Source organism: Aquarana catesbeiana, linkage group LG09 (genome assembly GCF_042186555.1).
Source record: "Aquarana catesbeiana isolate 2022-GZ linkage group LG09, ASM4218655v1, whole genome shotgun sequence".
In the NCBI taxonomy this organism is placed as follows: Eukaryota; Metazoa; Chordata; class Amphibia; order Anura; family Ranidae; genus Aquarana; species Aquarana catesbeiana.
Window position 1 is genome coordinate 43,127,656 of NC_133332.1, and position 15,657 is coordinate 43,143,312.

At 47.1% G+C, this 15,657-nt stretch overlaps 1 protein-coding gene across 2 annotated transcripts in view; it reads left to right on the forward strand.

Moving 5' to 3' along the window:
* Positions 1–11,985, forward strand: part of LOC141107554 (T-cell surface glycoprotein CD1c-like) — an 84,419-nt gene extending 72,434 nt beyond the window's left edge. For both annotated transcript variants that reach the window (XM_073598377.1, XM_073598378.1), the window contains one exon: positions 10,294–11,985. In XM_073598377.1, the coding sequence (XP_073454478.1) occupies positions 10,294–10,339 (46 nt within the window). In that variant the 3' untranslated portion in view covers positions 10,340–11,985. The remainder of the gene's footprint in view (positions 1–10,293) is intronic.
* Positions 11,986–15,657: the final 3,672 nt, after the last annotated feature.

Below are 15,657 nucleotides of genomic sequence, written 5' to 3' on the forward strand. Positions count from 1 at the left end.
CCATAGACACACTCCTAAACCTTGTGGACAGCCTACCCTGAAGAGTTGAAACTGTTTTAGCTGCAACGGGTGGGCCAACTCAATATTGAACCCTACGGACTAAGACTGGGATGCAATTAAAGTTCATATGCGTGTAAAGGCAGGCTTCCCAATACTTTTGATAAAATAGTGTATATTGTTGTGCAAGCTTACAGTAAAACATTTTCCACAATCATTACCAAATCCACAATCATTACCAAATGAACACTAGAAACCTAAACTTCTTCACAAGATCATCCTTTGGTTTTAATTCACCACCCAAACTATGTTTTTAAAAAATATATTTTATGTGCAACCTACATTTTTTTAACCTTGTACGTTTCTGTGGTGCATAATAAAAAAATTCTCTTTCCTCTTCTTAACCACTTCAGCCCCGGAAGATTTGGCTGCTGAAAGACCAGGCCATTTTTTTGCAATTCGGCACTGCGTCACTTTAACTGACAATTGCGCGGTCGTGCAACGTTGCACCCAAACAAAATTGACGTCCTTTTTTCCCACAAATAGAGCTTGTGGAAATAGAGCTTTCTTTTGGGGGTATTTGATCGCCTCTGTGGTTTTTATTTTTTCCGCTATAAACAAAAAAAGAGCGACAATTTTGAAAAAAACATAATATTTTGTACTTTTTGCTATAATAGATATCCCCATTTTTTTTTTTTTCTCAGTTTAGGCTGATATGTATTCTTCTATATATCTTTGGTAAAAAAAAAAAAAAAATCGCAAAAAGCGTATATTGATTGGTTTGCGCAAAAGTTATAGCGTCTACAAAATAGGGGATAGATTTTATAGCATTTTTATTATTTTTTTTTTACTAGTAATGGCGGCAATTCTGCGATTTTTATTAGGACTGCGACATTATGGCGGACACATCGGACAATTTTGACACATTTTTGGGACCACTGGCATTTATACAGCGATCAGTGCTATAAAAATGCACAGATTACTGTAAAAATGTCACTGGCAGGGAAGGGGTTAACACTAGGGGGTGATCAAGGGGTTAACTGTGTTCCCTGTGTGTTTCTAACTGTAGGGGGAGGGGACTGACCTAGAGGAAGTGACAGATCATGGTTCCTAGCTATTAGGAACTCACAATCTGTCTCTCCTCACAGAACAGAGCAGGGATTTGTGTGTTTACACACACACACTTCCCTGTTCTGCCTCTCGTGCCCGCGATCGCTCGTGGCCGGCGGTTATCATGACCGTAGGCCATGAGCATTGGCACCCCCGCAGTACAACGTGCGCATGCCCGCATGCTATCCCGATCCCGTGAACCGACGTATAGCTACGACGGTTTCGCTTGATCGCGCCAACCTGCTGCAGTATAATGACGGCGGCTGATCGGCAAGCGGTTAAAGTAGAACTATAGGCAAAACTTTTTCCATTTTGAGTAAAGTCATTTTTGCTAGGCTGGACAAGATCTATTGGATGCCGTTACCCTGCAGTATTGAAACCACCAGGTTGTTGTATGTTTGTACTTGGAGAGGTGCACTTTAATCTTCTTAGGGTCACAGTGAGGTTTCAAAAAGTTTCTAAATTGGGCTAAGGTAATTGGGTGGTTTAAATGCCGGGGTATGTTAATTTATTGGAATTGAAGAAGCCACTTGGACGAATGGTGAAACATCTTCTACAGAACCAGCGAAATATTACCAACTACTACTAACTATACCATGACCTGGATATATGAGAACCTTCGCAGACAACCCTTTTACTGGTTCACTAAGCAAGCCGGTAGATTGTAGCCCAGCACTAGGGATGAGCTTCGTGTTCGAGTCGAACCCATGTTCGACTCGAACATCGGCTGTTCGATCGTTCGCCGAATTGCGAACGTTATGGGCCGTTCGCGCTAAATTCGTGTGGCGCGTCACGGCCCATAATTCACTGCGGCATCGCAGTGCATTGCTGGCTGATGATTGGCCAAGCATGCACTATGACCCGCATGCTTGGCCAATCACAGCGCTGTCAGTAGAGAGAGCTGTAATTGGCCAAAGCCAGGGTGGCTTTGGCCAATTATGGCTCAGGGGATTTAGTACACACCCCACACTATATAAGGCCGCCTGCACGGCGGCCCTGTGTAGTGTGTGTTCCGGTGTGCTGAGAGATAGAGAGAGAGAGAGACAGTGTCATTTGATTTGAGTTAGATAGATTAGGCAGAACAGTCAGTCAGTTAGCTGCACTTACAGTGTATTGTGTATATATATGCATCCCAGGTGTTGCATATATATATATACACTGTATTCAGTTTAGCTAGATCTGTTCCTGTTATCTTCTATCTAGACTATTTACATTTAATGCAGTGCGTCCTGCTCACAGTGTTCAGCTAGATCCGTTCCTGCTATTTACATTTAGTGCAGTGCGTCCTGCTCACAGTGTTCAGCTAGATCCGTTCCTGTTAAATTCCTACTGACCGGCAGGCTTGTCTGGTTACAGTATATAAAGCTACCTGAAGAAAATTACAGGTGTTCTATTTGATCCTATTAGTACCACGGTCAGGCAGCTAGACTATTTACATTTAGTACAGTGCGTCCTGCTCACAGTGTTCAGCTAGATCCGTTCCTGTTATCTTCCTACTGACAGGCAGGCTTGTCTGGTTACAGTATATAAAGCTACCTGAAGAAAATTACAGGTGTTCTATTTGATCCTATTAGTACCACGGTCAGGCAGCTAGACTATTTACATTTAGTACAGTGCGTCCTGCTCACAGTGTACAGCTAGATCTGTTCCTGTTATCTTCCTACTGACAGGCAGGCTTGTCTGGTTACAGTATATAAAGCTACCTGAAGAAAATTACAGGTGTTCTATTTGATCCTATTAGTACCACGGTCAGACAGCTAGACTATTTACATTTAGTACAGTGCGTCCTGCTCACAGTGTACAGCTAGATCCGTTCCTGTTATCTTCCTACTGACAGGCAGGCTTGTCTGGTTACAGTATATAAAGCTACCTGAAGAAAATTACAGGTGTTCTATTTGATCCTATTAGTACCACGGTCAGGCAGCTAGACTATTTACATTTAGTACAGTGCGTCCTGCTCACAGTGTACAGCTAGATCCGTTCCTGTTATCTTCCTAATGACAGGCAGGCTTGTCTGGTTACAGTATATAAAGCTACCTGAAGAAAATTACAGGTGTTCTATTTGATCCTATTAGTACCACGGTCAGGCAGCTAGACTATTTACATTTAGTACAGTGCGTCCTGCTCACAGTGTTCAGCTAGATCCGTTCCTCTTATCTTCCTACTGACAGGCAGGCTTGTCTGGTTACAGTATATAAAGCTACTTGAAGAAAATTACAGGTGTTCTATCCCAGCTTAGTGCAGCTACAGGCCATTAGTATGTCTGGAAGGCCAAGAAGGAGAGGCAGACAGTCACAAGCCAATAAGAGAGGGCAAGCAGGCTCTGTGTCTAGTGCTGGTCGTGGAGACGGTGCATCCTCATCAGCACGTGGCCATGGGACACGCTTGGCCTTTTTTTCGGCAGCTGGCCATGTTGAGCCGCAACATGCGGAAGACTTGGTCGAGTGGATGACCAAGCCGTCCTCATCCTCCTCATCCTCTCTCACCCATGCCCAGGGTGCTTTGTCTGGCAAAGCAGCGGCCTCTTCCCTCAGCTCAATGTCATCAGTGACTCCTTCCCTAGCTCCACCATGTCCTCATGAGGATTCCCTCGAACTGTTTGACCACAGTGTTGGGTACATGCTCCAGGAGGATGCCCAGCGTTTGGAAGGCTCTGATGACGATACTGAGCTCGATGAAGGCAGTAACATGAGCGCGGACAGAGGGGGTGCCCAAGAAGGACAGCAATCTGGCAGTCATGCTCCCCCTGCTGCAGCATACTGCCAGGTTTGCTCCAGTGATGAGGAGGGAGGGGATGATGAGGTCACTGACTCAACGTGGGTGCCTGATAGGAGAGAGGAGGAGGAGGAGGAGGAGAAGGAGGAGGCGGCAGCACATCACCAACGAGGCAGGATGCCCTCCAGGGGCCAGCCTAAGGGCAGCACATTGACTGCATCACACCCCAAAGCTCCACATGTGCAGGGCGCTGCAGTCTCTGCGCGTTATTCAAAAAGTTCTTTGGTGTGGGCCTTTTTTGAGACGAGTGCATCAGATCGCACCGCTGCTATTTGCAACATATGTCTCAAGCGTATCTCGCGTGGCCAAAATATCTCCCGCTTGGGTACCACATGCTTGACCAGACATATGTTGACCTGCCATGCAGTTCGTTGGCAAGCGTATCTAAAAGACCCACACCAAAGAACAAAGAGGATCTCTCCTTGCTCCTCATCAGCTGAGATTTCCAACCCCACTAGACCTTCAGTCCTCTCTGAGACCTGCAGTGAGAGGAATGAAGGTGTAGAATTAGGTGTGTCACAGCCAAGTACTTGTGGGCAATCTGCTTTTGGTACACCGACGTCAGATTGTACCAGGCAAATTTCCCTGCCCCAGCTGCTGCACCGCCGAAAGAAGTTTGCTCCCAGCCATCCACATGCCCAGCGGTTGAATGCTAGCTTGGCAAAATTGCTAGCACTTCAACTGCTGCCTTTTCAGTTGGTAGACTCTGCCCCCTTCCGTGAGTTTGTGGAATGTGCGGTTCCTCAGTGGCAGGTACCCAAACGCCACTTTTTCTCACGGAAGGCGATTCCGGCTCTCTACCGGCATGTGGAAGGCAATGTCCATGCCTCGCTGGACAGGGCGGTCAGCGGTAAGGTGCATATTACCGCTGACTCATGGTCCAGCAGGCATGGACAGGGACGTTACCTAAGTTTCACGGCGCATTGGGTGACTCTGCTGGCAGCTGGGAAGGATGCAGGACAAGGTGCAGTAGTGTTGGAGGTTGTTCCGCCACCACGCCTCCAAAATGCTGATTGTGACACACCTCTCTCCTCCACCCCCTCCTCTTCTTCTTCCTCCATGGCCTCTTCCTCGGAACCAGCGGTGCTCCGTAGGCGTTCAAGGGGCTACGCAAGTACGCAGGCCAAAAGATGCCATGCGGTGCTTGAGCTGGTGTGCTTGGGGGACAGGAGCCACACTGGGGCAGAGGTTCTGTCAGCTCTGCAGGGGCAGGTTCAGAGGTGGTTGACGCCACGCCAACTTAAGGCAGGAATGGTGGTTTGCGACAATGGCACCAACCTCCTCTCTGCCCTCCGACAGGGACAAATGACCCATGTGCCCTGTTTGGCTCACGTCCTTAACTTGGTGGTGCAGCGGTTCTTGGGCAGGTACCCGGGCTTACAGGATGTCCTGAGGCAGGCCAGGAAAGTCTGTGTGCATTTCCGCCGGTCATATAATGCCAGTGCTCGGCTGACGGACCTCCAAAAGGAGTTTAACCTGCCCAAGAACCGCCTAATCTGTGACATGCCCACCAGGTGGAACTCAACGTTGGCCATGCTGCAGCGGCTGCACACGCAGCAGAGGGCCATAAATGAGTACCTGTGCGACTATGGCACCAGGACAGGGTCAGGGGAGCTTGGTTTTTTTTCCCCACGCCAGTGGGCCATGATCAGGGATGCATGCACTGTCCTGTCACCATTCGAGGAGGCCACGAGGATGGTGAGCAGTGACAGTGCATGCATCAGTGACACTGTCCCCCTTGTCCACCTGTTGGAGCACACGCTGCGTGGAATAATGGACAGGGCACTTGAGGCAGAACAGAGGCAGGAAGAGGAGGACTTCCTTAGCTCTCAAGGCCCCCTTTATCCAGACAGTGTTCCTGCGTGCCCGCCGATCACACAGGAAGAGGACGAGGAGGAAGAGGAGGAGGAGGAAGATTGTGTCAGTATGGAGGTGGAGCCTGGCACTCAGCATCAGCAGCAGTCTTTAAGGGATCAGTCCCAAGAAACACATGGACTTGTACGTGGCTGGGAGGAGGTGGCTGCGGACCATGTCGTTCTTAGTGACCCAGAGGACTCCGGACCGAATGCCTCAGCAAACCTACGCTGCATGGCCTCCCTGATCCTGCAAAGCCTGCGTAAGGATCCTCGTATTCGTGGTATCAAGGAGAAGGACCAATACTGGCTGGCAACCCTCCTTGATCCACGTTACAAGGGTAAGGTTGCGGACCTTATCTTGCCATCGCAGAGGGAGCAGAGGATGAAACATCTTCGGGAGGCCTTGCAGAAAGGTCTGTGCAACGCGTTCCCAGAGACTGGGAGGTTACAAACTCCTGTTTCTGGACAACGTGTTGCTGAGGCTTCGGTCAGTCAAAGAAGGAGCGGTGGAGAAGGTGGCCGTCTGACCGATGCGTTCAGACAATTTTTTGGTCCGCAGCCCCAAGGTATGATCGGTTCCAGCAACCATCGCCAGCGTCTGTTTTACATGGTGCAGGAATACCTAGGGGCAAGATCAGACTTGGACACCTTTCCCACCGAAAATCCTCTGGGTTACTGGGTCTTGAGGATGGATCACTGGCCAGAGCTTGCACAGTATGCAATTGAGCTACTGGCCTGTCCTGCATCCAGCGTTCTTTCGGAACGCACATTCAGTGCTGCTGGAGGCGTGGTAACCGATCACAGGGTGCGTCTGTCCACCGACTCGGTCGATCGGCTGACCTTCATAAAAATGAATGAGTCTTGGATCACCACCAGCTACCAAGCACCTGATGCTGATGTAACCGAATAATTTTTTTTGAAATCTCAGATCCCTTCAAAGACTGCCTATGCTGATGCTGAGTGACTATCCCTGAGTAATTATCCTCTTCCTCCTCAATCATCACGCTGATAGCTTGTTGCAGTGTTGTGGCACCAGCACCAGTGCCTAAGGCCCAATTTTTCTGCCCCTGTCTAACAGGGGCGTGTAATTACAATTTTTGATGCAATACTTTGCAGCAGGGCTCGTTCCTGCGTTCCAACTAGAGTGTCTGTGAGGGGTTGCAGTGTTGTGGCACCAGCACCAGTGCCTAAGGCCCAATTTTTCTGCCCCTGTCTAACAGGGGCGTGTAATTACAATTTTTGAAGCAATAATTTGCAGCAGGGCTCGTTCCTGCGTTCCAACTAGAGTGTCTGTGAGGGGTTGCAGTGTTGTGGCACCAGCACCAGTGCCTAAGGCCTAATTTTTCAGCTCCTGTTCAACAGGGGCATGTAATTACAATTCTTGATCTAATATTTCACAGCAGGGCCCTGTGAGGGCTTACAGTGTTGTGGCCACAGCAACACCTAAGGCCCAAATTTCTGCTGAGTATATAGGGCAGGACCCTACTTTCAAACATCTAACTTACAAACGACTCCTACTTGCAAACGGAAGGAGACAACAGGAAGTGAGATGAAATCTACCCCTAGGAAGGGAAATTCTCTCCTGTAAGAGTTAATATGGGAAAACAAGTTCTCCTTTCCACTGATGCTTTCCAATCCTTGTTCCACAAAAAAACCCAAATTTTCAAAAAACATTTTTCATTGGGACAAAAAAGTGAGGTGAAATCTTCTGAAGAGGAGGAAAGACAGCAAAACAAATGTCACAGGGGTGATAACCCTTCCCTATGTTTTCCAAAAAGCTTAGAAAAGATTTTTTGGCTGGAGCTAAACACGTTAAAAATGTTCAAAATTACAAACAGATTCTACTTAACAACAAACCTACAGTCCCTGTCTTGTTTGCACCGCCTGTATACTGCTGTTCAGAGTATATAGGGCCTGGTGGCCCCACACCTTTCCTTATTTTAATTTGGGTGCGGGGTTCCCCTTAATATCCATACAAGACCCAAAGGGACTGGTAATGGACTGGGGGGTACCCATGCCGTTTGTCTCACTGATTTTCATCCATATTGCCATGACCCGACATGACATTAAACCCGCAAGCAGTTTTAAATGAGATTTTTTCCTTTAAAAATGACATTTGGTGCAGGGACTGTTCTAAACATGGGAAACACGCGTCACTTTACAGGCATACTATAGACACCCCCCAGGTACGATATTTAAAGGAATATTTCACTTTTTTTTTTTTACTTTAAGCATCATTAAAATCACTGCTCCCGAAAAAACGGCCGTTTTTAAAAGTTTTTTTTGCATTGATACATGTCCCCTGGGGTAGGACCCGGGTCCCCAAACCCTTTTTAGGACAATACCATGCAAATTAGCCTTTAAAATGAGCACTTTTGATTTCGAACGTTCGAGTCCCATAGACGTCAATGGGGTTCTAACGTTCGTGCGAACTTTCGGTCCGTTCGCGGGTTCTGGTGCGAACCGAACCGGGGGGTGTTCGGCTCATCCCTACCCAGCACCAGTGGCGTAACTAGAACCTTCAGGGCCCCGGTGCAAGAAACCATGATTGCCCCCCCTTCCATCCGAGCCCTGGGCTTCCAACTTTGCGAGGGTGTCCGTGTACATTGTCCTAAAACCGTGCTTCCCGCATGCTCCCTGGGACATGCATCCAGCGCAATTACAGTGGCCCTTTACCATATGATGTCAGCTGATTACATGTAAACAGACTTGCCGGTTATCCACAGCCCTTTCCTCCCATGCTGTGTCTGTGTTAGGAAAGGACTGCCATTAACTGTCAAGAATGTCAGAAAATTGTTTACACTGATAATCAGTCCCCCAATCATCAGTGCCCATCAATGCCACCTACAAGTGTTACCTATCAGTGCTCATTAATGCTGCCTATTAGTGCCCATCAAATCTGCCTATCAGCACCACCTATCAGTGCTCATTAATGCTGCCTAACAGTGTCCATCCGTGCCACCTATCAGTACTCTTCAATGCTGCCCATCAATACTGCCTGAGTTCTGCCTATCAGTGTTCTTCAGTGCCCATCAGTGCAGCCTATGAGTTCTGCCTATTAGTGCTCATCAATGCCCATCAGTGCCACCTATAAATACCCATCAGTGCCTCCTATCAGTGCCCACCAGTGCCTCCCATCGGTGCCCGTCTCAGTGCCCTCTAGTGCCTTCTCAATGCTCCCTATCAGTGCCCTCTAGTTCCTTCTCAATGCCTCCTATCAGTGCCCCCTAGTGCCTTTTCAGTGCCCCCTATCAGTGCCCCCTAGTGCCTTATCAGTGCCCCTTTTCAGTGCCTCCTATCAGTGCCCCCTAGTGCCTTATCAGTGCCCCCCTAGTGCCTTCTCAATGCCCCCTATCAGTGCCCCCTAGTGCCTTCTCAGTGCCCCCTAGTGCCTTCTCAATGCCCCCTATCAGTGCCCCCTAGTTCCATCTCAGTGCCCCCTAGTGCCTTCTAAGTGTCTCCTATCAGTGCCCCCTAGTGCCCTCTCAGTGCCCCCTATCAGTGCCTCCCTTCAGTGCTCATCAGTAAATCCTATCAGTGCCTCCCATCGGTGCCCCCTATCAGCATCCCCTATCAGCGTCCCCCCATCAGTGCCTTCTATCAGTGCCCCCTATCAGTGCCCATCAGTGTCTTCTATCAGTGTCCCCTATCAATTTCCCCTATCAGAGTACCCATAAGTGTCCTCTATCAGTGCCCCCTATCGGTGCCCATAAGTGTCCTCTATCAGTGCCCCCTATCAGTGCCCATCAGTGTCCTCTATCAGTGTCCCTCTCAGTGCCTCCTATCAGTGCCCATCTGAGTCCTTTGTCTTCTCAGGACAGCACAGCTATGAGCGGAGAGCTTTTATCTCAGGTAACAGCAGCAGAGAGCCCCCGGCATTGACAGTTTTATATCCCTCTCCGACGGAGACCATCCGGTCTGTTCTCTCTTGCACGGGATGACAGAAGACACAGCTGATCTGCTCCCCCTTCTCTCCCTGCCCTCTCCTGTGCTCCGTGGGAAATGCGAGCTCATTAGCTTCACACTTGACTGCCTGCGGAGCACACAGGAGAGGGGAGGGGGGAGAAGGGGGAGCAGATCAGTTGTGTCTTCTGTCATCCCGTGCGAGAGAGGACAGACCGGACGGTCTCCGTCGGAGAGGGATATAAAACTGTCAATGCCGGTGTCTCTGTGCTGCTGTTACCTGAGAGACACACTCTCTGCTCAGAGCCCTGTGAATAGCAACCCCGCTGGGCCCTCCCACAGTGACAGAAAGCCAGGGCCCCGTCGCAAGTGCGACTGTGGCGACCCTGGTAATTCCGCCACTGCCCAGCCCCATGAAACATAGCTTCTATTCCAGCAGACAGACATAAGAGTAGATCTGTAGATATCTAGTCATCGCTACACATACTATTGTACAATCACATCCCACGGTATTACAGAAAAAAAGATCCAATATTTGCTTTTTTTAGAGTTGTTTGAGCATCACTGCAATGTATTTTCTTTTGTTCTATAAAGATTCCTTTAACTACTAAACGACATGTACTAACCCAGGTTGCTTTTTCACATTAAACAGAAGATATACATTCATCACCGGAATGACTATGGGCCAACACTCCTGAAGAAGAGATAAGAAAACTGTTGCAAGACAGCTAACAAGAAGCATGCATAATCTAACTACAACTGAAGCCTGTATTAAATGTTAATTTTTAAAATTATAGGTTTGTATAAGATAAATAAAGGAGAAGTATGGGATAGGCTAATTAATTAAATATTATCATAATCAGCTGTTCTTTCTTTGCTCCCTCCTTTTGTTTTTTCCAGCAGGGGCACTTCCTCTATCATGTAGGTCCTTGTAATGGTCCATTTGCTGTTTGAAAGTTTAGAGAGGGCTTCAGCCCATCCACCTCCTCTTTCTGTCCCCACTCTGTTGAAAGATGTGGCTGCACCCAGTGGCATAACATGGGTTGTCAGCACCTGGGGAAAGGCAAGTAATTTGCGCCTCTAACCCGTGGACTTTTAGTACACCCTGAGTCAATTCCACTATTACAGTATTAAACTGTGGCCGTGAAATCGCAAAGGGTTCCTCCACTTACAGCCTGAGCCACAGATTGGTTGCCCGCAGCCTTCTCTTTTAACCACTTGCCACAAAGTCACGTACCTGTACGTCATTTTGCTCAGGTTGTTGTACCGGAGAGATGCCAGAAGCTGCAGGTATCACCCTGGTACCATTTTTTAGAGCCAATGGTCAACTTTCTTGTAATAACAACTGATGCAGCTAAGCAGCCACTCGGCTGTTATTACAAGCAGCGGGAGGAGATTCCCCCCTCCTACCGCCTTTCGCCTCTCTGCCTGGGTCTCCCGTCCCACCAGGGACGGATCCAGAGTCTAGTTTTAGGAGGGGCACTGCCAGAAAATATGTTTTTTTTGCGGGCAATTTATCAGGGAAATGGCTGGTGTTGGCGCTTCAATCATCCCGGCACCATGGTTGTTATGGTGTCAGGATGATTGAAGCGCATTATTTCTATTATTACATTGTTATATAAAATTAAATAGTTTAACTCACCATAATGCAGAATCAGTGGGAGCCCCGAGCGTGCCACTTGCCACCGTCGCCTGCCACCAGATGCGGATTGTCACTTGCCACGCCACCTGCCACACGTTGCAGACTGTCACTTGCCACCATCGCCTGCCACCAGATGCGGATTGTCACTTGCCACGTCACCTGCCATACATTGCGGATTGTCACTTGCCACTGTCGCCTGCCACCAGATGCAAATTGTCACTTGCCACATCGCCTGCCACAAGTTGCGGACTGTCACTTGCCACTTCACCTGTCACTTGTTGCCAATTGTCACTTGCTGCTAAGGTGTTGATTGTCTCTTGCTGTGTCCTAGAGTCAGGCAGCAGAGAGATGATGTAATCTCTCTGCTGCCCGCGGCTGCCTGCACAGTGAGGGCAGAACTGCAGGGCGGGCGTTGAGAGATGTCGGTTTCCCCTACAAAATCTGTTTCCCCTGGCTCTCGGCTGAGATCGGAACTCCGCCCCTCCAGCCCTCTGCACCGCTGCTCCTCCTACTCTCCCCCAAATGCTAGTCATCCTTCTACCGCCCCCGCTACTGTGAGCGTCCACCTTCCAGGTGATATTGTTGGACTAATAATGATGACATAATAGGGACCGCGGGGAGAACTTCCAGTGTCTGTACCGAAATAGGTTTCCCCAGAAAACCGGGGACGCGCGCGGGGGCGGTAGAAGGATGATTAGCATTCAGGGGGAGACTGAGTAGGAGGAGCAGCAGCAGTGCAGAGGGATGGAGGGGCGGAGTTCTGATCTCAGCTGAGAGCCAGGGGAAACAGATTTTGTTGTTTAATTTCTTGGGGGGGGCAATTGCCACATTGCCCCCCCCCCCCTGGATCCGCCCCTGCATCCCACTGATCTTGGTGTTTTGAATACAGACCAGAGGAGGGGTTTGGGGTCTTTTAGACCCCAGATCCCTCCATAAAGAGTACCTGTCACTGCCTATTACTGTCACAAGGGATTTCTTTTAAAGGGACAGTGTAAAAATAAACATTTAAATAAATAAGAAAAAAATTGTTTTTAAAGAGCCCCATCTCTCCGTGCTTGCGCACCAAAGTAAACGCATATGAAAGTCACGCCCGCAAAATGTAAACAGTGTTCAAACCACACATGTGAGGTATCGCAGCAATCGTTAGCGCAAGAGCAATAATTCTAGTGCAAGACCTACTCTGTAACTCTACACAGTTATGGAGATTTTTAAGTACCGTAGTTTGTTGCCATTCCACGAGTGTGCGCAATTTTATAGCATGACATGTTAGGTATCTATTTACTCGGCATAACATCATCTTTCACATTATACAAAAAAATTGGGCAAACTCTACTGTTTCCTTTATTTTTGTTAATTCATTGAAATTTATTTTTTCCAAAAAAATTGCGTTTGAAAGACCGCTGTGCAAATACAGTGTGACATAAAATATTGCAACAACCAACATTTTATTCTCTAGAGTCTCTACTAAAAAAATATATATAATGTTTGGGGGTTCTAAGTAATTATATAGCAAAAAATACTTTATACTTGTAAGCAACACATGTCAGAAATAGGCCTGATCTTGAAGTGGTTATTATTGGTTGGATCTGAGATATCTTTGACTACAGTAGTCAAAGAGATATCTTCTCAGATTCAACCAATAATAAAAGGCTGTGGGCAACCAAACAAATGCTCAGGCTGTAAATAACAAGGAGCCCTTATATATAGCAGAGCAATAATAATCCCAAAGTAAGGTAGGGGGAATTAAAGAAGAGACACCCAGGGATGGGTGTCTTTCCTCATATTTTTTACCCCCTTTTACCCATCTTTTTTTTTTTGTTATTATTATTATTATTCATGTTTACTACGCCTCAGTTTATGAATGCAATAGTAGAGAAAACATGGCCCACAGGGATTTAAAGGGGTATTGCCCAAAAATTATACAAATGAAAATATAAAAAATAGTAAGCAATTTTATTCATTACATTGTATAAAAATGTAACACGTTAATAAAAAATATGCTGGCATCCAATATAGTACATCACATTGATATTAGAGATATCTGGTAGACATCAAACACTGTCAAAATGCTTCTCAATGCGTTTTATGAAACAAAGTTCACTTTGTGCATAGCTGAAAAGAATGTGCAATATGTACAATCTGTATCATCAGGAAGTATGAGCTGCCTTTATAATCTTGGTTCCTGTAATGGTAGTTATAACCTTTTCCCTTGATGAACCGACAGCGCCCCTCTGAAAGACACTTTGGGTCTCAGATTTTTAAGAAGTGTTAGGCCTCACCTGCCCATCTTGACTTCTGCAATCCTCCCTGGTCAGTTCAGGAAAAGTCCGAGATAGCCCAGATCTACCGCATTCTCTTGACAGTCACTTCCTGCTCCACATGTTCAGAACCATCCTATACGGTAATGTCTGATCCATGACTCCTGGAGATTCCTTAAATGTCTTTTAAACCACCTCCTTTCCCACATGACACGTTCCTCTCCTCCATGGCACACTCCTCTCCCCCTGAGGTGAGAGAACCCCAAGATGCACCAACTTCTACATGATGTCTTCTTCTGCAAATCTTTTCCCATCAGCCAGACTCCCTTTGAGCATGTGACCCACAGTTTATATGAGCCTGATAGCCCCTGCCCACTCAAATTAATGATTGGTTCAGGGTATCCCATAAAACTAACTGTATCCTGTTTCCAATTTACCTTCCCTCCAGCACCTCTCACTGGACGAACAAGGCATCACTCTCAACAGAATGCAGGTGGTCACACCCCCAATTCTACTCTGTCATTTCTCCCAACCAAAATAAACCCAACCAGGCTTAAACCAACAGGGTAATGCACTGGAATTTTTACCTAACACTAACCTTCACTAACTAGTTAGCACACACCTAAGTAGGTGGGTGCTACACATATATAGCTCAGTGGGGGTGAGAATTTCTATGAGTTTGAATAGGACTGAAGGTTTCACCCCATCCAAGACTTTTTGAGGGCCTTCAAGCTCCAAGTGCCGATCTGAGATGACAAAACCTGTAGAAAGCTGTACATTAGTAAATACAGTTTTCTCCATGCACAACAAATACTCTTGAGGCCTGCACATTCCATTTTCACAGTTAGCCGTTTGTAGGGCTAATAAACCAGCTATTGTCAAACAAAAGGAATGGGAAGCTGGGCACTGCCAAGGGACATGAACCAACTCTAAAAAATAAAATTTACATTTTAAAAAACTTTTCCTCTCCCTATACAAAATGGTCAGCGCCCCCCCAACAGCAGCAACACACACTGACAACATGGCTGCTCTGAGCCCATCATTTCATAGAAAGGTGCCTGAGTTATCTATTCCTTCAATTTGTTAGCTCTTGTGACTCAGGAAAAAGCCTTGGCACTGTATTATGGGTTTATTTGGGCCAAAAGTCTGTAACTTGCAACCTTTAGAAATCCTGGGGACTCAATGTGAACACATGGTAGTAGGCAGCAAACCCAAATTTCATCCTTGTTTATGTCATGACTCATAATCATTGAAAACATTTTTTTTTGTTTTTTGTTTTTTCTTTGCTTCCTTCAGACTACTAATTAAGGGGAGTGGTTAATTGCTCACAGGTGCTTGAGGCCTATATAACCTTGTGTAGAACTCATATTGAGTCTGTTGGAACTCTGTCCAAATGGAACTGGTCTAAATGGTGAGTTAAAATCAGAGTTAGTGGAACTGGTCTAAGTGGTGAGTTAAAACCAGAGTTAGTGGAACTGGTCTAAATGGTGAGTTAAAATCAGAGTTAGTGGAACTGGTCTAAGTGGTGAGTTAAAACCAGAGTTAGTGGAACTGGTCTAAATGGTGAGTTAAAATCAGAGTTAGTGGAACTGGTCTAAGTGGTGAGTTAAAACCAGAGTTAGTGGAACTGGTCTAAGTGGTGAGTTAAAACCAGAGTTAGTGGAACTGGTCTAAGTGGTGAGTTAAAACCAGAGTTTAAAACAGGAGGTTATAACAGGGGTCATAGTACCTGTGTAGTGTGAGTATCTGAGTGTTGTCTGAGTAGTGTGTGTGGATGATTAGTACTTGTGTATTGTGTACTGTATACTTGTGTATTGCGAGTGCACATAGGTCTGTGAGTGCGCGTAGGTCTACAAGTGCATGTAATTCTGAGAGTGTTCTGCGAGTGCACGTAGGTCTGCGAGTGCACGTAGTTCTGCGAGTGGTCTGCAAGTGCATGTAGTTCTGCGAGTGGTCTGCGTGTGCACGCAGGTCTGCGAGTGCACATAGTTCTGCGAGTGTTCTGCGAGTGCATGTAGGTCTGCGAGTGCACATAGTTCTGCGAGTGGTCTGCGAGTGCACGTAGGTCTGCGAGTGCACGTAGTTCTGCGCGTGGTCTGCGAGTGCACATAGTTCT